The sequence below is a fragment of the Cryptococcus neoformans genome, chromosome 3 (assembly GCF_000149385.1).
Source record: "Cryptococcus neoformans var. neoformans B-3501A chromosome 3, whole genome shotgun sequence".
Taxonomy (NCBI): Eukaryota; Fungi; Basidiomycota; class Tremellomycetes; order Tremellales; family Cryptococcaceae; genus Cryptococcus; species Cryptococcus deneoformans.
The window spans coordinates 911,640-931,645 of record NC_009179.1 but is presented as its reverse complement, the minus strand read 5'-3'; the positions used below and the strand labels follow the sequence as shown (position 1 = coordinate 931,645).

Sequence of the window (20,006 nt, the reverse complement as noted above, 5' to 3'; positions counted from 1 at the left end):
CTAACCAGCCACCAAGGCAGGCCGCACCCACGGCGACCACCCACCAGCCGAAGCCAATCCAGCGTCCAACCTTATAATGGTTGCCACCATCCACATCCATCGCTTTGAGGATGACATCTCGACCACGCAGGATCCACATATTTGTCGACCCGAGTGTAAGGGTAACCATTAACAGCCGCGCGAGGTTAACCCAGCCGTCGTCCGCTGGAAGATGCGCAAATACACCTGAAGGAATGGTATTATTCGAAATCACACCTTTACCTGTATCTGCGGCCGTCGCGTCCATCGGGAGCAAGTAGTATGGAACCAATGCGAGAGGGAGAGAAAGTATCAAGATGACGGCGCCTGATATGAGGCACGGCATGAAAAAACTTGAACGTTTGGTACGGGCGAGAGTGGAATGAATAGGGAGAGTGTTGACATGGGGAGAAAAAAATATCGTCAAGGTGGCTTGATGGCTCGATTAAGCATGCCGCAACTACCTGTTGTATATAAAGTGCAACTCACTTAGACCAGCTCCAGCACTGCTTCCGCCTGCTAAACCAAACCTTCTCTTCCCCAAATGAACGAGTACGTCGGTCGCGAGTGAAGCAACATCAGCTCCACCATCTCCAGCATGATCACCACCAGGCTGAGCAATTTCGGACGCCTTGCGGATTTCCACTGTGCGGCCTATAATCAAAAAGGCCACGATAGGCAGCAGCAGAACGAGAACAAAGGGCGAACGATGAAGCGAGCGCGTCATACGGGAAGGGAGAAGGGAAGGCAATAGCTAAAGCAGGAAGTGAGTGGGTGTCTGAAGGGTCACAGGGCAGAATGGCTTACAGTCAAAGACAACAAGAGTGTCCAAAAGACTCGCGAAGAGAACACAGCGTTCGCGGGAAAGTAAGTCTCGATGACGGGCTGCACCAATGGATGTAGAGCTAGAGTTGTGTTAGCCAAGCACGCCATTATAAAGCGGTCGATCACCTACTTCCAAGCCAGCTTACGAGCATCCCGAGGACTGCGATGAGGGTCGCGACTCTACCCCCCCAAAGTCCATACTTTCCGTATTTGCCAGTGACATTTGCGAAAACATCTTCGAACGAGGGTACCTTGAGATACCTATATATCACCATACATTAGCCCAGAGTAGATAACAGGATGATTTGCGCACCATGCAAGATACACAATGACAATATGGGCGCAGACAGACAGCAGTGCGAGGATACAGATGACGGGGACAAAGAATACCACGCCGGCGGGTAAGAAGTTGTATGGTAGTAGTGCCAGCAATGGCAGGAGTGGTAGAGGATGAGATAGAATAAGCGACGGTATGAGCTGCATCGTACTGTCAGCGCCAGCCAAGCTCGACATGCAACGCACTCACCTCGAGCAGCCCTCGCTCCGTCGCCTCCTCCTTGTACCTCCTGCCCCGTCGTCTGCCCCCTCTCCCTCTTACCAGCGGCTCGTCTACCCGCGCATCCGACTCCTCTTCATCGAGATCCATATCGTCCAAGTCCAGGTCGAGTTCGTCGTCGGGGTCGTCTAGATCATTGTCAAGGAGCTGGAGCGAGTTCGTGGAAGTGCTTCCCGAGCTGCTAGGGGTTTGGAGAGCGAGGGAGTCTTGCGATTGTGTTTTGTGTGGAGAGCTGTCTCCTGGCTGTGGGTATGGGGCGATGGATGTATGTGGGTGTGGCATGTATGGGGCGAGAGGTGATGGCGGAGAGTGTAATGCAGTGGACAAATAAATACGCGCGTAGCGTTATACGATGACAACGACCACAACGGTAGCGACGACAACAACGGCAGCGACAGCGGGCCTCTCACCATGCACCCACACCAGGCCACCTTCAAGCGCAACGCACATGTCAACTACTTTGTGCGTTGCCTCACGGCCCTTCCTACAGCTGCTGAAGGACACGATTCAAATCGGTACGCAAACGCCGTGGATTATAATACCCGCAGCAACTGACGTCTCGGCCCATACAAGTGTGACCATCGCCTACTTTTGCTTATGTGCCCTTGACGTCTTGAATGCGTTGGGAGAGAAGACAACAGAAAGGCAGCGTGCAGAATGGGCCGAATGGATATGGTCTCTTCAAGTTTGCAAGCTGGCCCCTTCACAGCGAGAAGTGCACGGCTGACATCTGGCATCATACAAACAGCGTCCGGAGGGTTCAAGGGGTCCACATACATGGACACGCCAGTGAGGTGCATACTCTCTTCTAGATTCCATAGCTGACTGGAAACCACCAGAACCCCACCACATCGCCGGCTCATCTCCCTTCAACTTATACCGCCCTCTTGTGTCTAGCTCTTCTTAGAGCACCGTTAGATCGACTGAACATTCCTGGACTATTATGCTTTCTAAAGTCATGTCAAGCAGAAGATGGATCGTACGTGCTGCTCAATCTGTGGAGTTGCCGAGAGGGATTGACGTACGGATAAAGGTTCTCGCCTCTTCAGGCCGAACCATACCTTTTGGAAGGCTTTCAGTCTGACGCTCGCATGGCCTACATAGCAAGTGTTATATCCCACATAATACAGGACCCTTCGGGCATAAATATGCCTAAACTGAAAGACTGGATCCGGACATGCAGAGTGAGTATCAACTGTCGGGAGACTACACAGGCACTGACCAGTAAAAGACCTGGGAGGGCGGCTACGCTTCCAGACCTGGAGGGATTGAGGCCCAGGGTAAGTCAAAACTCCTTTGCTTGGACAAATTGTGTCTCAACTTAATATGCTTTTAGGCGGGACGACCTATTGCTCTCTGGCAGCCCTTTCCCTCATGTCCGACTTTGATAAATCCCCATCACCTTTGAACGACCGAATCTTTCAAACTGATACCTTGCGGTGGCTGGTCTCTAGACAGCTGGGAGGCTTCCAAGGGCGACCGGGGAAGCTCGAAGATGTCTGTTATTCATTCTGGTGTGGAGGGGCTCTTTCCGTAAGCGTTTCATATTCTTTATGTTGTATAAACAAATGTTCAGCTGACGCCTGGAAAGGTTTTGGGCCGAGACGACCTGATTGATCATGATGCCAATAAGTCGTTTCTTCTATCGGCGCAGTCGCCTTTGGGCGGCTTCGGAAAGGAGCCAGACGACTATCCGGATCCTTACCACTCTTACCTTGCTCTTGCTGCACTTTCATTATCACTGAATCGCTTCGGCGAGGACAAAGAAAGCAACTTTCGTTTGAAAGCACTCAATGTGAGATGGAATGTCAGCACTGAAACTGCAGAATGGCTGCAGACAGAGGTCACTAGGGTCAAGGAACTAGAACGATCATGATAATGATAACAACATTTGCATTTATACCTAGCATCCAACAATGTTTATCTATGTATATTCACCATTACAACAATTCCACATTCCATCATAAAGCTTTCTTCTTTCCTACCCAGAATTCTCCTCTCACCGGCAAATCCCCAACTTCGACCTCTCCCTTAACACCCTTCACCTGAACCTGCACATCAGACACCCCTTCAACACCAGCTAATGCTCCACCCTTGAAGATTATCTTGGTCACGAATCCCGACAGAATGCTATCCCTCCCTGGCAATATGTCAAGATCAACGTCGGACAATGGTGCGCGCACTATGAATCGATGTGGTGTGAAGGGATCAGAGGAGCGGGTGGTAGTTGAGGGCAACCATTTCGCCGGGTGAATATGCCCAAACGCTTTTGGCGGATACTCATCTTTTTCTCCGTCCCCTTTGTGATAGACATCGTCCTCAGGTGCAGGACCGTCGTAAATCAACACGTCCGGTCTAACGGCCCGCACGTCCACATCCACGTCCCGCATATCCTTGGGCATCTCAACTTCAGCCACAATGATACCGCCAGCTTTCATTTTTCCTTCCTTCTCCACAATGGTCATTCTTTCGATGGTTACCGAGCGGATTATTTGAGGGGGCGGAGAAGGACCGGGAAACGATAGGTCGAGTGAGAGAGAAGGGAGAGTCGAGAGGAGCCATCGAGGTGCTACCGGGAAGAATGAAGAGTTGGGGTAATGGGAAAGGCCCCGGACGATAATGGGTGAAGGACGACCGTGCAGGTAGTTTTGGAGAAATGCCGACAAGGGCGAAGTATCGTTACCACCAGTAGTCCTATCGAGATCGGCAATGACAGTTCCAGACATCCTGAGCTCAATCATCTTTCCCTGTCCAACAGTCACGGGTTGTAAAATGACTGTAGCCATTCTGACATCGTCTTCAGACGATGGTAACGATAACGCAAATGGTAAACCGAACGGGACGGTAAAGTTGCCATTTTGCACGAAGTCGAGGTGGCGAATAAAGTTGGGTATTGTAGCCATGGCGTTGATAACCAGACTTCGATCATCCGCGTTTGACAAAGAGTAGTTTTGGAGGGACACAAGGGCAGACAGGTCAAAGGGATGTCCAGGACGAGGCAGACCAGGTAACTGCGGAACTGCTCAGCCAGTCGTCAGTCCCATCACGCGCGTTTGCAGATGTGTACAGGACTTTAATAGAAGAAGAAGGGATGGGGAACTGACGTGACGCATGAGAAAAATTTACTAGACGATTCACTTACTAGGTAGTTCCATCTGCAGACTGACATCATTTTCCTTCATGGTCACCCATCGCCCCCACCACCTTTCTTCCCCATCTCCTAAACCCGTTTGGATGCTTTCAGCCCCCACGGCCACGTTCAAACCGCCGTGCAGCCACCCCTGGTGAATAAAGTTCCATATTTCACCACTTGATGCCATTGGTTTGACGAACGCTGTGAAGGATATGGGTTCGAGCCAGGATAAGTCGGGATGATCCGGGCTGTAGGGGGGAACGCCGGTCACCAACGGGATAGACAGTGGTCCCAGCAAGTCGATATGACCCAGCGGTGGAGAAGAGTCGTTTTCGGGAAAGATATAGACCCCTTTGGAGATATCCAACGACATCTGCTTCCGTTGCAGCGACCCAATCAGCCAGTTCGCACTCTTCCTTCTCAGCGATTCCCACCAAACTGCACCCATGCCACGATCGCCTCTTTCAGCTGCCTTTTGCCGTTCTGATTCTTGGTAAAAGTTCTGAATACCCAGTGCGCGATCAACGTCAATACCACATGGTAGTGATATGTTGACCAAGATACCGTCGTCGGTGACATTGACAACGGAGATGGATGATGGCGATGTGTATTTGAAGGCGGTCTGGGGAAGATCGGACAGTTCTGAAGGTGAAGGCTTGAATGAGGCCGCGAGTAGCGCTATAAAGAGAAGGGCTGATAGAAAGAGAGAAGCAGCGACGATTGAGACGGTGAGAAGGACTGAGCGCACACGAGCCCGGCGGGGAGGAGATTGTTCGGCAGGAGGTACAGGTTGAGAACGCGGACGGAAAGGCTCAGGCAGGAGGAGTGTGCGCTCATCCGGGGACTCAGCTCTTGCCTTACCCTTGCGGCTGGACATACTTGGAGATGGCTGGGACGGCGGTGAAAGATATGCGTGAAGAGTGGATGAATGAATAAAAGGAAAGACAAGGGAACTGATAGGCGGCAACAAATACCCGATCGCTCAATCTCTTTGTCGTTGCACGCAACGAAGTAGTACGTACTACGTATATTGGGTGTCGACGAATGCTTAAAAGTCATTAAAAATACAACCCGTACTATATCTCTATAAAGTAGTCATATGCTACCGCTTCTATACATTGCCTTTCCAGCTTAGCATCAATGTGACTCCACGCACAATCATGCCCTTCCATATTTCTTCCACCAACAGGCCCCTGAACCACGACATCTCCCCGTCTGGCTCGACCCCTCTTCCTATCCGGCACATTTGCCATGTATGCCACAACGTCGACACGCCTGCGCCCACAAGCGGTATGCCTTTTCCCTTGGCGGTCGACGGGCCCCCGAGAAGAAATTTGACGACCTTTGCGTGAGGGATACTGTATGTGCCAAAGAAAGCTTCGTCATCGGCTATAGCACGATTCAGAATGATACGTCGAGGCAAATCCGGAATGAGACAGGCTGGTCTCCCAATTCCAACCATGTCACACGCTCTCTCCGCCAGTGAGGTAGCTATCAACTCTCTATTATGCAGCCCCCCCGTCAAGAGTATAGCGGGACCTTGTGGGGGAGGTGGAAGTAGAGGTAGAAGAGACGTCGTGAAATGTGAAAAGAGAGATTGGCGCTTGGATGGGGACGACAAAGTTTCAGGATATGCAAAAGCTGGTTGAGTATATGTTCCTCCAGATATTTCAATAATGTCGAGTAGTTGCCATGATACAATGGTCTTGATCAATTCTGATGCCTGATTTTCGTCGAGACCTGAGATGCTGTTAGCAAGATGCAGCCTAGCTTGAGAACGCATGAACCAGACTCGCCCCCTTGAACAAAATCAGAGCAGTTCACTTTGACGGCCTTGATGAATGATTTGGACGTTTTCCGGTTTATGCCCTCAAGGACAAGATAGAGAAGGTGTAAGCGTACAGGTACATCATCAGGAGCACCTGGCAGTTGCACAGGATTTGGGTTTGTCTATCAGTGTCTGTCAGTTGCGGTTTTTATCAGCATTGGCTGCATGATGACTTACCAGGGGGGATAGGTATTCTGCCAGCAGGTACCCGTGGGCCGCATGCACCTGTACTCCATCCCATCCTGCTTCTTCAGCCAGCACTGCGCCCACAACAAACTTGTCCACGATCCTCAGCCAGTCCTCCGGGTCGTTTATCTCCTTACTCTTTCTCGGCCACACGGCATGACTCCACAGCCAGCCCATTATGCCGCCATCCATGTCTGGACGAGCTGAGCACGGCCCGATTGCGCGTTGGTAAGGTAAGCGTGAAAAGTTCACGGTCGAAGATGACTGGAGGCCCGGATGGGAGATTTGCATTATAAGAAGAGGAGGCTCTAGATTTGAAGCGACGACCGATGCCAGACGACGATACGCTACCCGGTCTGCCGTAGATGGGGTTATTGTCAAGTCGTGCGGCGAAGCAAGGTGCTTAGGATCGATTTGGACATTTCCTTGAATCGTATCAGAAACGACTCTGACCCTGCGCCTGAAAACTCACCCGAAATGACCATTCCCCACCCGCCTTGGGCCCATTGACCATACAGCCGTAGATGATTGGGCTGAGGGGGTCCCCCACCCAGACCGATGCCCTCTGCCATAGCAGCCTGCGAGTGTCTGAGGTTAGATCCAAAGAAAGCTTGGGCTACGGCGTTTCTTACCTTTACGAGTCTGTTGGGTACGCGGATACCATTGGGCAAGGTGAGGGAGTCGGTGATGAGGCTGATCGGATCTGACATTGTCTGATATGCAGGAGATGTCACGATGATATTACCGGCTACACGTACTATACGGGGAGTTCATGCTGCGACTCGAAAATTGCGGCCGCCCGCCGCCGGGCGGTCGTCGGAGACGCGCCTGATAACTTGATAAGATTACCGTTGCGAGGAGCGGAGATTCTTCGTCGGTGTCGCTGGCCAGCAGAATTGTTATGTGCTTGCCGAGCAGTACACATGCATCTTTCCATTCTCCAGTCCCGCTACCACACCCACTACCACACCCATATCCCTCGGTCCAACGGGTGTCAAAAACTCGCACCCTGTTTCCACTCGAGAGTCGCACGCTGGCCCTGAATGCCGGTCCAAGGGCCAAACTATAAGAGACTGTTCGGCAATAATTTGTAATTTTGCGTCTGAAGTGCGTCGGATACATCTGTCCGACAGGGAGTGTCCGAAGAGTGTTGAATCGACCGGCGGCCGCTGGCAGCGCATTGCGGATTTGGACTTCTTCAGACGCTTCGTCCCACATTGTCCAGACGGAGAATTTTATGTATGATGTGGCATTCTTATATCACTGTTTGTTTGTGTCGTGCCTTCGTACGCGTCGCGTTCACGACAACGATTGATAGACGCGCGCGATGCCTCATTTATTTATTTACTACGGCAACTTGACTTTCCTTTATTTGTTACACAACCCAACAGACAATAGGAAACCGACCATCTTTACAACCACTGCAATCAGAGCCTCCCCTTACTCGCTGCTCCAACAATCGCCAAATGCTACCTGAAATAATGTCCTTCTCAACAGCGCTCTCTGTCAGTGCCATCACTCATCCTCAGGTGAATAATACAGACGATGAAGAGAAAGATGATGCGATACTCCGAAACGGTGCCTTTGGCCTTTATATGTTGTCGCTTATTGGGGATAACCTAGAGGGACTTCCCATTAAAGTTCCTCGTCCTTATCATGACTCAATCTTCCGAGGACAACAGCGAATTGCCGAGTACCTTGACACAAGAGGAGGGAATGGAATGGTGGATGTAATGGGAGTGAATCAGGCAGAATTCTTCTTGATCAACGATGTGTTAAACCAGATGGAACAAAATATATCCACCAGAGAGATGTTTCAGATCGAAAGGATGGCCGTCGCGTTGTATTACCTGAAGGGTGGTATCAAAGTTGGGATGAGGCATACCGCAGAGTTTTGGCAGAGAAGTATCTCAACAGTTTGGGCGTAAGCATCCCTTTCCTCCTATATCAATTTGCCATCATGATACTAATATGTATTTTGCTTTACAGGTGCGTTCACGATTTCGTCGATGCCCTTCTCTCTGCGCCCGTTTACAGGAGATTCATTCATCGCCCGACATGTCATTATCCCAAACGTCCTTCTAGTATAGCACGTGATGAAAGATTTGAGCCATATTTCGATGATTCTTTGGGCGCAATGGATGGTTCACATATCACTGTCCGTGTTTCCAAGGAGAAACAGGACGTATATCGTTGTCGCAAGGGTACGATCACTGTGAACCTGCTGGCTGTGTGCACGTTTGACATGCGGTTCAGCTTCCTGTATTCAGGATATGAAGGATCAGCAAATGACGCATGCGTATTCCATGAAGCGCGACGCCAGTCTTTCATTATACCCAAAGGCAGGTATTTCCTCGGTGACGCCGAGTATCCTTTGGGGATGTCGTCTCTCACGCCTTACCGCGGTGTGCGTTACCACCTAAAAGATTTTAGAGGGTCAGGTAACGAGTAAGCTTTCAGTCTTCGAAACTAAACCCAAGCTGAACTGAGTCATTGGCAGGCCACGCACTGCGAAGGAGTTATACAATCTCCGCCATTCCTCCCGTCGAAACGTCATTGAACGAATCTTCGGTTGCGTTAAAGGCAAGTGGGGTTGTCTTACGTACATCGCAAGTACGAGACCGACCCAACAATCTCGCATCATCTTGGCAGCTTGCATCCTGTGGAACATACACCAGGAAGTAACGCTCGGAAAAGAGGATTATGGTCAGGGGGCAGATGGCAAGCTTCCGCCTATCCCCGTCGAGGACCTTGTCCGGAACAATCCCCTGTCAAGGGAGAATTCTGATGAGCTTGTCAAGCGTGGCCGGACCACGATTTCGTCGGCGGAGAAACGGGAGGCTGAAATCATGAGGAGCAAGATTGCTAAGGCCATGTGGGCAGACTGGGTCAGGGGTTATGACAGTGGCAATCATGGTAGTTACGCGTCAGACTCAGAATATGATTCTAGCAGTAGCAATGAATGAAGCGATCTGACAGTACGCGAGCAAAGATTGGAAGTAACTGATTCATTTGATTCATTAAATAATGCAAGAAAAATTGGTCCGATTTTCATTTGAGACTAATTAGATCCTATCGGCCGGAGAAAAATGGAGAGAAGATTGTTCAGATGCTGGTGTGGTAGTATGAGGAGGCAAAGGCGAAGAGAAATGAGGGGGTCCGTGCCGATGGTGAGAGTAGGAGGTCGATTCGTCGCTTGATCGGACATAGGAGTGAGATGGAGTGCTCAGCAAGGGATGCGATGGAGTACTTGTGGTAGGCTGATAGGGAGGCCTCTGCTGGGGTAAAGGGCAGTACTTATCTACGAGCACCTGCAGCATGATGCTGGTCGTAGCCATGCCGCTGTACTTGGCTGCCACGTTGAGCGAGTTCCAATCAGACGCAGACCCTTGTGCTGATGTGAAGAGCACTGCGCACTGGACAGGGGTGATCCTACCCTGCTCCACTTCCGTGTTCAAGTACTCAAAGACGGCCGAGGAATTCTCTTGGAGGATCCGATTGGCTGACTCAGCAGTACTTTCCTTGCGCATTAATGCAGCAACAAGGTCTCGAACCTCTTCCTTGTCAGTCTTCTCCTCAGCCTGTTTTTTCTGCTTCTTATCACGCGATGCCTTTCTGGCTTGAGTTGATGCAGGCCTTTTCTTTGGGGCAGAAGATGGAGCTTTACGAGCAGAAGAAGCCGATGTTCCGTGACTTCCAACAGCCAATGGGGTAGAGAGAGACAGGGTAGGACCGGAAGTCTGTGCCCTTTCTTTACTCTTGGAACTGGAGCCTTGAGTTTCCGAGATATCATTGCTTTCCTAGGTAGAAAAGTCAGTTTACTCGGAGGAAACGACCATTTACTCACTTCCTCCGATTCAGACTGATTTGATTCCCAAGGAAGATTGTTCCCATGACCCTCAATTTCCTCGTGGAAAGTTTCGGCACTGTTCTCCAGAGTGGTCGAACCCTCTCCTACCCCTTCTTCCTCTTCATCAAGCATATTTATCTGTGCCAAGACATCCACTACACCCTCGCCCATCGCGCCTACACAGCCTTCGCGGATGTCATCCAGGATGTCTTTGTAGACAAACGGCTTGTATCGGAAAGCCTGCTGCTGACGTTTCAGCTACAAGATGAAGCATCAGCGATGACCGTCATTAGAACCTTTGGTGGTAATGTATGCATACTGTCTTCCAAACACTATCGTCAGCAGTGGGGCACTGCGTCTCGTGATTCCAACCAAATCCTGACAAGTCCAAGACAGTTTTGATGGCCTTGTGGGTTTTTACCAATTGTTCAAATTTTCCTCTGATTGCTTTAGCGGTTCGGGAAAAACTAGGGTATTTCTGCTCAAGTATCTCCTTGCAAGCATTGAAATGGGCATTTTGCCAAGTAAGGATTGGGGCACCGTGGTTTCTATAGGGTCATATATGAGCTTCGCGATAATCAACGGACTACATTTCAATGTGTCTGTGGTTGATAGACCTGAGAAAGGATTATAAAACTGACTCCCGGAACACTCTCAGTCGCTCAAGCATGGTCATGGTCTCGTCATGGGTCCACATTTTATCCTCTTGTTGAGACTCCCCATTCTCTTTTTGCTGAGATGGCTCATCACTAGTGTTTTTCTTCTTGCTCTGCTGCACGGATGGCATTGTAAACGGTAATTTGGGGTGATATCTGCTTTAAAGGTTTTCCACAGTCCTAACAGGGAGCTCTATTTGTATCGAATTGGTACGGGAAGAATAAGATGACAATCAAAGAGAAAATATTGACGCGACGCGAGACGATGCAGCAGACATCAGACGTGGTGATATGCCAGACAGGACTCCTGTCTGATGCGTCTGACGGGCGTCTGACGCGTGTCTGATGTCCGAAGGACCCTGAATACGTTTCTCGAAAACGGCGCCGAACGTGTCCGAAGACCACCAGACCAAATCTCTTCAGACGTCCGGTCATCCAGGGCCGTGCCTGAAAAGTTCCCTGAGTCTGAAGACCTTCAGACACTCGAAAATCGTTGCCGAACAGTCTCTAAAGATAATACCAAGAAGACGCGTCTCTATTATCCCAAGCCCCATGACCCCATCCTTCTTTGTTTACTTTTTATCTTTTATCTTTTCCCCACGCATTATAATTTGTAGCTAGTCTACGTAAATATCCATTCCCCCACATCTTCTCTTTTCTTCAGTTCGACAATTAACACGATGTCTCGTTTCTTATTCACGTTCTTTTTTGTTCTTTTGTCTGTTCAGTTCTGCCTGGCGCAGCGACTGGCGACTCGTATTGACGAGGTATGTACGATCTTTCTTTCTGCGGAGAGACTAGTCATCAGAAAAACTGATGACTTGTATTGTTAGGATGGACATACTGTCGTTATCACTGGTCCAAATGGATACAATGGCGTTGGAACTCTCCCCTCGTGAGTCGCAAACCCAAGTTCCTTCGTAACCAGAGACGCGTCGTGAATCATGACGCGGTTAGAAAGCAGCCTTTATTGTGATAATAGCTGACATAACCGGTTTCCCCAACCTACAGTAGCACGGCTACGCCCATGTCCACTTCAATGTCAGCCAGCTCTCGTATGACCAAGAGCAGACTCGACGACAGTACGATGTCTTCCACCCCTTCGTAAGTCGCGTCATTCAGTGCAAGAAAAGGGTTAACTAACTATGCGGATAGCGCTAGTGCTCTTGACAGTTGGCACGGTGCTGCCAATGCTGCTTGGACGGAATCACCATCTGCTTCAGATTCGAGCAGGTAAGTCCAATCAATTATACTGATATTGTTGGTGACTCACCATTCAACCCCATCGCGTAGCAGTACCCCCGCAACCACAGCGTCTTCTACAGAAAAATCCGTCGCAGTCAATGGAGCCGCCTCTGCCGCGACTGATGCTTCTGCTACCACAGCCCAGACTAATACTTCCGCCGTCATGTCTCATGCCGAAAGCTCAGCGACTTTGTCGTTGCCCTCGAATCTTGGTCCTGTAATCGGAATAACACTCACAGGTGTTGTTTCTCTGTGGGCTTTAATAGCCTAGTAAGGCCTCGAGGGCCTGTTATTGTTCCACCTTTACTTTTGCAGCTGGGCTGCTCCATTTGATTTGTAATCTCACGTATGAAACAAAACTTTCCCTAGCAATGCATCCTGGTACCTTGTCGGCCGCATATTTGATAGTGGCCCAACTGTACTTTCAGTTTTGTAATGGCTAAACCACCCTGTCGGATGGGATCACCGGAGAGGGAATTACAGTAACACTGGCGTCCCTTCTGCCAACTGCATCACCTTTGATGTCGAGCCTAGGGCCCAAGGTTATGCAAAGCCAGGCCAGTCGTCGGCGCGCGGAACCAAATTTATGCCTGCTGGAGGAGGACAGAGTTAACCTGGGGATGGCTGCTATGCATGGCTGAGGCAGAACATACGCCGGTGAGGGTGTCTGATACGTTGTGTAGCAGTCCAGCATGCATGGGCAGGTAATGAGGCGTCGATGAAGCTGGCGGCGGGGTGGAGTAGAGGGGAAAGAAATATCGATGTACCGGATTTGGGCTGCGAGGATGAAACCTTGTAACAGTTAGTTCCTGGCGCCAGCCGAGCTTTCTCCACTCTGCTCTTTCCACATTCAGCCCTCCACACCACATTTCTTTCCACAAAATACCGTGTTTCAAATGCCTAGCAAAAAGGGAAAGTCCAAGTCCAACGCAAAGGCGAACGCTGCTGCAAATTCCAACTCCACGCAGCGCGCTCCCAACCTTCCGAATGGTGCTCCCACTGTCCCGGACGAGGCAGCTCCTCAGGCGCCGCCCGCCGACGAGACGATCGAGCCCAAACCACTGCAGGAAGGAGAAGAACAGACGCAAGAGCAAAATCATGAACATAAGGATGAGGAACCCTCTGGACCATCTCGGGGGGAAGAGCAGGAAGAGCAGGACGATGTGCCGGTGGATGAGCGGATAAGAATTCTTGAGGACGATCTGGAAGCGATGAGGCAAGAGAAGGAGGCATTGGGAAATCAGTACAGAAGTCTACTTGGTAAATTAACGGCGATGAGGACGACGCTTGGAGATAAGCTTAAAGAGGATGCCGTGGGTGTCTCTTCTCTTTCTTTTGCCCATATGCAGAAACTGATGCGTGCTTCGGTCGAATACAGGAGGAGCTTGATCGACGAGAGACGCAGATCAACAATCTCGTTACTGAGAATAGCGAGCTTCACGAAACTGTCAACACACTCAAATCCGAGCTGTCATCCCTTTCCCAGGAATCTTCACACCTTTCTGCTCAGCTGGCTCAACTTCGCTCTCAGAGCGACTCTTCTTCATCAGACGTGCTCTCTCTCACACGTGAAATGAGAGAATTGCGAGGTGAAATGGAGAGATTGAGATTGGAGAGGGAAGAATGGGAAGTAGAAGCTGGGAGGGAGAGAGAGCGTAGGGAGACATTAGAGGACGAATTGAGGGTATTCGAGAGAAGGGAACAAGATATGTGCAGTGCTTTGGAAAAACTCGCCGAAGAAAGGGATAAGGAGAAGGAGAGAGGAGATAATTTGCAAGAGGTGCTGAGCGAGTTTCAAGCGGGTGAGCCCCTTGTTAATTTTGCAAGGTGAATAATACTAACAAGCCGCATAGCGAAAGATTCAGAAATACAACGGGCAACTGCTGAACTTGAAACGCAGCTCCGCACAGCAGCAGAATCCCTTTCAGAATTCAAGCTCCGTGCTGCCAATGCCGAAACTCGATTGTCCGAGGTTTCTTCTGATGCTAGCAAGTCCTCCGCTCTCGAAAAGGAACTGAAGGACAAGAATCAGATTATTGGAAAACTACGACATGATAGTAAGTTGATAGCGCGCGAACAAAACAGCCAAAAACCTGACATCTTTCAGCTGTGGTGAGCAACGAGCATCTGAAAGAGGCGTTGAGAAGGTTACGGAAGAACCAATCTGATAACAATGTTGACCGGTGGGTTTTCGTCACTTCTTCATTGTTGTCGGCTTTTTTCTTACTTTCATTTAGGCGCTTGGTGACAAATATCCTCCTCTCATTCCTTATGACATCTCGGGGTGACCCTAAGCGTTTCGAAATGCTATCTTTACTGGCCACCATCCTTTCATGGGACGATGCCGAGCGTGAAAAAGCTGGGTTGCAACGTCAAGCTGCCGCTGGAGGAGGAAGTAAAGGAAAGGCGAGCGCAAGCAAGGACAAAGAAACTGAAAAAAGTGCCGAAGAAGAGGCTGCAATGAACGAAGTAAGTCAATCAGCCCATGAGTTTGCGGCATGTAGCTAAGTTGCTCGAACAGTCTTTCAGCAACTTGTTTGTCGAGTTCCTCCTCAAAGAAGCTTCTCAAGGCCAACCGTCTCAGACTGGTACATCAGATCACCAGCCCCACCGAACACTATCATCCCTTTCCCTCGATTCGCCTCCTATATTCTCACCTCCTCGTGGTCCTGCAGCCGGTTCCATGACATTTTCACCCCCCGCCTCTTCGCCTAGACAAAGACCTCGAGAAATGTCAAGCAGTTCATCCGTATCGGAATGGCCCATGATGATGGGCGGGAGAAAGGGGAGTTATGCATTAAAAGATGTGATGGAAGGGCAAGGGCAAACATATAATCCTTAGGTCTTGAATCAGATTTGATTTCTGTATGATGCACTTGCCATGAATGATGAATGATGTCCGTACATAGATGCTGTACTATTACGAATGCATAAACAACACATCCGCCCGGTTTGCATGCATACATCAGTACTCATCACACATTTTTTGTGTTCTTCCCTGCAAGTCTCCGCAACATCTATGACAACTTCTAGTCGATCCCATTACTCGGCCTTGCCAGCCTTCTCGGCCTCTTTGATAGAGGCAGCATCCGTCTGGGGGCCGGAAGCTTTACCTGTAAGGCTCTCAAACATGCCGCCAGAGGACTTGAAAGGTCGGGCGAGGTCACCCTCGGCCTTCTTGTTCCAAAGGTGAAGTTTGGCAGGGTTGGACTCGAGGGCGCCCTTGAGACCCATGATGGATTGAATGAAGAGGGGTTGAGTGTACTTCATGTAGCCGTGCTATATGTAAAGTCAGCATGGACAAATTCAAAGCTGGTAGATGCTACTCACAAGGAAGGTCATAATGGCGACGCTCTAAGCGGAATTGTCAGTGACAGGTGGGTATAGGGCATAAAAGGACAAACGATGAGTAAGCTCCTGATAGCCTTGCCAGTTTCAGCAAGGTCGTAGTCTTTAACAGTAGTTTGCACAAGTTCAGGCTTGGCATCAGGGTTCTATGCATTTAAAGTCAGAATTACTGGGATGAATATTAGTGAATAGGCGACAGACCATAGGGGACGCCGGATTGACATATTTCAAGACCGTCAAGTCGTTCTTCTTCCTAATCTATCCGACTGTCAATGGATGTCGCCACATATCGCCCACGAGAGACTTACCTTGAGAGTAATGAAGTAGTATATGGCAAGCGATATGAGCTGAGCAGAAACGTAACCGATACGAAGGTAGTTTACGACCTGTGGGTCTTCCATGGGGATCTTTCGAGCGACTGCATTATGTGAGCTGTGGTTCTTCACGCTGTTCAAACTGGACGTACCCTGCATGGCGCCGAGAGAGAGGATGAGGTTTGAGACGGCTGGGTTGTTCATTGTTGTTGTGGAGACGGGAGATGGGATTGAGATGGAAATAGGATGTAGAGATATATGATATACAGTGGAACCTGGCGGAAAGAGGAGATGGAATATGTGGAGGGCGGACGTGGAGCCACATCTCCATAACGCCGAGATTCGCCGACGAGCTTCTCCCGGCGTTCTCCTGCATTATCATCCGTATACAACGAATCCATCTTCAACTATACATCTTCAAAAATGCGGCCCCAGCTTTTCCGCCCAGCTCGTACCCTCGGTCGTCGCCTCAATTCCAGCAGCTCCAGCCCGCAGGCGAACCCCAACGTCCAGAAGGCCGTCGAAAACGCCCAGAAGGCCTATGCCCAGACTGCTGCGACCTTGAAGAAAGCTGCTGGCCCCGTCGGGGAGAAGATTGGTGGTGCTCTTGGTGGTGCGTGTGTAATGCTGGAGATATAAAAATAGGAGCTAAATTCGGCTTCAGGCTACCGTGAACCCGTCGTCTACAACTCAAAGGTCTTTGCTTCCATCTGTCGTCAAGTCTGGCAAGCCGAGAAGCTTTCTCCCCCTCTCGACCTTGCCACATGGGCTCGCGCCTACTCTGAGATCTACGCCAAAGCTTCCAACGGTGGTTACTGGAAGAATGTCTTGAAGACTGGTGCTTGGGCTGGTTTGGGTGTTGCCGTGAGTAGAGCCGATCATCGGACATTCTTCTATTATTCGTGTTTGAAATGCTAAAGAGCGACCATTGTATAGGCTCTTGAGGCGTACGGTATCTTCAAAATTGGCGAGATTGTTGGTAGGCGCAACTTGGTTGGTTACAGTCTCAAGGAATAGAGTGTTAAAGGGTGCGAGGTGGGGATACGTGACAGGAGGCGTGTCACGGGCAAAGCGCACGAAGAGGCATGACACGTCTGGAGTTTAGACGTATGCATTTGGATCCGGATATCAACCTGAAGTGAATACTGTTGTATGGTCAACTCTGCAATGCCAAAATGAACACTGGACCAGGAACCATTTTGAGTTCTGAGGCAGACTTGATTGCCATTGTGATTGGGCGAGATACAAGGGGTGCGATGCCCAATTTCTCTGATGAGCTATGGCGGATTTGGTGTTTTGCAGGTTCCCTCGCCTCTTAGGGATGTGTACCATTGCTTGGAGCGGAGCCACGCAAAAACCATACTGCCGTATTACAGTACAAGTGATATGTTTTGACTTGAAAATGTTGATTACGTAACACAAGCTGCATTCGAGTAGCAATAATATATCGAAACAAGACTCACTCCGAAAAGTGTCGGTGAATCTCATCTCTTATACATTGTCCATTTGCCTCTTCTGCCTTCCTTCCAAAAAATCGTACAGAAGAACATATACCATGGTAAGTATCATGTAGCAATGATTTTCGAAGAAGGCGCTCAAATTCCTCCGTAGCCTACCATCACCGTCGACAAGGCCGAGCTCTATAGGCGGTTGGAGAAGGAGTACTGTGAGTGTTTATTACACGCTTACTTGCACGCCACTCAATAATACATGTAGCCCACGAAGAGTTTGATGAACTATGTTTCGAGTTTGGTATTGAACTCGACGAGGACGTATGTCATACATTCCTCCAATCGTCACTGATTCACGGGCTCTAACCGTCACTGAAAACCTATAGACCACCATTCAAGTCGAAGAAGCTCGTAAAAGAGGACTTCCTACTCCACCCCCTCAGCTCAAGATTGAGATTCCAGCCAATCGATACGACTTGCTCTGTATTGAAGGCCTCGCTAGGGCCTTGAGGATCTTCTTGCAAAAGGATATACCCCCCAGCTACAAGCTCGATATCCCCGAGAAATTGCAAGAAGTTTATGTCGAAGCTTCTGTATGTTGATCCAGTCCAGTGGACAAAATAGCTGATTTAACCGATTCAATTGTAGACTGCTCCCCTTCGACCCTACTTTGCCTCAGCCGTTCTTCGTCTTGCCCGACCCATGAACCAACTCGAATACGAATCTTTCATTGATCTTCAAGACAAGCTTCACCAAAACCTTTGTCGAATGAGGAAGTTCGTTGCTATCGGCACGCATGATTTGGACACTATCGAGGGACCTTTCAGATACATGTGCAAGGACCCTAAACAAATCAAGTTTGCACCACTTAACAGGGATACGGAGCACACTGCCGAGGAATTGATGACCATATACGAGGTACGATTTGAACTGACGCGCGAAACATGCGAGGTCACTTACGGATTTCATATGCTCCTTAGGCCGATAGACATCTCGCCAAGCACTTGCACCTCATTAGGGATGCCCCAGCGTATCCCATCATCTACGACAGCAAGGACCGAGTATTATCCATGCCCCCTATCATTAATTCTCAGCGTAAGTCACATCATCGACCTTAAGTGAACATTGTACTCATGATGAGCAGGCTCTAAGATCGTACCTGGCAAGACAACCAACATCTTCATTGACACAACCGCCACTGACAAGACCAAACTGTAAGCTTTCCAGTGGGATTGATGAAGATGAGGCTGATGATTTGAAGTGACATTGTCATTAATATGGTTTGCGCCATGTTTGCTGAGTACTGCAGAGTTCCTTTCTAGTGCGTTCTTTTCAATTCTGAGGACCATGTTTTAACTGTATTCAGTATCGAGCCTGTCAGAGTCCACATGCCTGACGGCACTTCCCACATAACTCCGCCTCTGGAACCACGTGCCACCACAGCTTCTTCCTCTTACATCAATGCCGCTACCGGTCTTGCCTTGTCCCGCCAGGAGATTTGCACGCTCCTTACCCGTATGTCTCTCTCTGCCACCCCGTCGCCTTCAAACGAGGATCTCCTCGACGTTCTTGTTCCTTGCACCAGGCCAGACATTCTACACGAATGTGACATCATGGAAGACGCGGCGATTGCCTACGGCTTCAACAAATTGCCGAGAGAGATGCCGACTACGAATACTGTGGCTAAGGCATTCCCTGTGAATAAATTGGGCGATATCATCAGAAAGGAATGTGCGATGGCTGGCTGGGTTGAGGCTTTGCCTTTGATTTTGGTAAGTTTCAGGACTATAAAAGAATAACTTTACCAATGCTTTGTAGTGCTCTCACGACGAAAACTTCGCCTGGCTCAACCGTCCTGATCCTGGTCACTACGCTGTCCACCTTGCCAACCCGAAGTCACTCGAGTACCAGGTCGTCCGTACTTCTCTCTTGCCCGGTATGCTTAAAACTGCTCGCGAAAACAAGGCTTTGCCTTTGCCCATGAAGATTTTCGAAGTTTCCGACGTTGCCATCCAGGACTCCACCGAGGAAAGGCAGGCTAGGAACTACAGAAGGCTTTGTGCGGTCTATATGGACAGAAAGGCCGGCTTTGAGGTCGCTCATGGATTGTTGGACAGGGTGATGCAGATTTTAGGAGTTCCTCTCTTGGAAAGGAAGGAAAATGAGGGAAACTACGGGTACTATATTGCTTCTGCAGATGGTGAGTGACCTCTTTATGAACTCCTCAACTGTCATGCACTAACTCTGCACAGATCTTACGTATCTCCCTGGCAGGGCGGCTCACGTTTTCTATCGACCCAAACCTACTGTCCAGCCTTCTGAACCCACCCCCTCAGCTCCTCCATCCAATCCCATTCAATCGTTTACTTCTGACCTCAAGGCAGCTTTGCACGCGGAGAAGGGATCCTCATGGGAGAGGGATATCGATATTGGCTCTTTGGGTATCCTGCACCCCAGTGTACTTGACAACTTTGAGTTGATCAGACCTTGTTCCGCTTTGGAGATCGACGTGGAACCTTTATTGTAAATGACCCCATTCGGTCCATATCAATATAGACAATACATGGGTCCATGTCAATATAGATACATGAATGAG

General features: G+C 49.6%; 9 protein-coding genes across 9 annotated transcripts in view; 5 read left to right on the top strand and 4 right to left on the bottom strand.

Annotated features, from left to right (window-relative positions):
- The window catches only part of CNBC3440 (hypothetical protein), a gene marked incomplete at both ends in the record, with an annotated part of 2,113 nt that extends 432 nt beyond the window's left edge, over positions 1–1,681 (bottom strand). Inside the window, 6 exons of the mRNA XM_771760.1 lie at positions 1–450; positions 508–772; positions 826–923; positions 974–1,104; positions 1,157–1,320; positions 1,370–1,681. The exon at positions 1–450 is cut by the window's left edge and continues 60 nt beyond it. Coding sequence (XP_776853.1) covers positions 1–450; positions 508–772; positions 826–923; positions 974–1,104; positions 1,157–1,320; positions 1,370–1,681 — 1,420 coding nt within the window. The remainder of the gene's footprint in view (positions 451–507; positions 773–825; positions 924–973; positions 1,105–1,156; positions 1,321–1,369) is intronic.
- A 129-nt stretch (positions 1,682–1,810) lies between these two features.
- On the top strand, positions 1,811–3,275 carry CNBC3430 (hypothetical protein; the record flags this gene model as incomplete). Its single annotated transcript, XM_771759.1, has 7 exons — positions 1,811–1,914; positions 1,973–2,084; positions 2,239–2,378; positions 2,433–2,583; positions 2,631–2,679; positions 2,736–2,932; positions 2,976–3,275. The coding sequence occupies 7 exons, from the start codon at positions 1,811–1,813 to the stop codon at positions 3,273–3,275; spliced, it is 1,053 nt and encodes a 350-aa protein (XP_776852.1).
- An 85-nt stretch (positions 3,276–3,360) lies between these two features.
- CNBC3420 (hypothetical protein) lies at positions 3,361–5,409 on the bottom strand (the record flags this gene model as incomplete). Its single annotated transcript, XM_771758.1, has 2 exons — positions 3,361–4,418; positions 4,542–5,409. The coding sequence occupies 2 exons, from the start codon at positions 5,407–5,409 to the stop codon at positions 3,361–3,363; spliced, it is 1,926 nt and encodes a 641-aa protein (XP_776851.1).
- Positions 5,410–5,643: 234 nt separating this feature from the next.
- On the bottom strand, positions 5,644–7,256 carry CNBC3410 (hypothetical protein; the record flags this gene model as incomplete). Its single annotated transcript, XM_771757.1, has 5 exons — positions 5,644–6,331; positions 6,385–6,482; positions 6,538–6,971; positions 7,019–7,124; positions 7,179–7,256. 5 exons carry the CDS (start codon positions 7,254–7,256, stop codon positions 5,644–5,646), a joined length of 1,404 nt encoding a protein of 467 aa, XP_776850.1.
- Positions 7,257–11,732: 4,476 nt separating this feature from the next.
- Positions 11,733–12,568, top strand: CNBC3400 (hypothetical protein; the record flags this gene model as incomplete). Its single annotated transcript, XM_771756.1, has 5 exons — positions 11,733–11,819; positions 11,886–11,947; positions 12,064–12,156; positions 12,208–12,285; positions 12,346–12,568. The coding sequence occupies 5 exons, from the start codon at positions 11,733–11,735 to the stop codon at positions 12,566–12,568; spliced, it is 543 nt and encodes a 180-aa protein (XP_776849.1).
- A 625-nt stretch (positions 12,569–13,193) lies between these two features.
- Positions 13,194–15,139, top strand: CNBC3390 (hypothetical protein; the record flags this gene model as incomplete). Its single annotated transcript, XM_771755.1, has 6 exons — positions 13,194–13,610; positions 13,676–14,099; positions 14,151–14,354; positions 14,405–14,480; positions 14,535–14,766; positions 14,819–15,139. 6 exons carry the CDS (start codon positions 13,194–13,196, stop codon positions 15,137–15,139), a joined length of 1,674 nt encoding a protein of 557 aa, XP_776848.1.
- Positions 15,140–15,339: 200 nt separating this feature from the next.
- Positions 15,340–16,163, bottom strand: CNBC3380 (hypothetical protein; the record flags this gene model as incomplete). The annotated part of the gene is made up of 6 exons (XM_771754.1): positions 15,340–15,576; positions 15,628–15,651; positions 15,702–15,791; positions 15,847–15,903; positions 15,954–16,063; positions 16,112–16,163. The coding sequence occupies 6 exons, from the start codon at positions 16,161–16,163 to the stop codon at positions 15,340–15,342; spliced, it is 570 nt and encodes a 189-aa protein (XP_776847.1).
- Positions 16,164–16,382: 219 nt separating this feature from the next.
- Positions 16,383–16,976, top strand: CNBC3370 (hypothetical protein; the record flags this gene model as incomplete). The annotated part of the gene is made up of 3 exons (XM_771753.1): positions 16,383–16,572; positions 16,624–16,823; positions 16,896–16,976. The coding sequence occupies 3 exons, from the start codon at positions 16,383–16,385 to the stop codon at positions 16,974–16,976; spliced, it is 471 nt and encodes a 156-aa protein (XP_776846.1).
- A 538-nt stretch (positions 16,977–17,514) lies between these two features.
- Positions 17,515–19,937, top strand: CNBC3360 (hypothetical protein; the record flags this gene model as incomplete). The annotated part of the gene is made up of 11 exons (XM_771752.1): positions 17,515–17,517; positions 17,571–17,625; positions 17,676–17,731; positions 17,797–18,003; positions 18,059–18,328; positions 18,391–18,505; positions 18,555–18,624; positions 18,672–18,731; positions 18,777–19,182; positions 19,229–19,610; positions 19,663–19,937. 11 exons carry the CDS (start codon positions 17,515–17,517, stop codon positions 19,935–19,937), a joined length of 1,899 nt encoding a protein of 632 aa, XP_776845.1.
- Between the last annotated feature and the right edge of the window lie 69 nt (positions 19,938–20,006).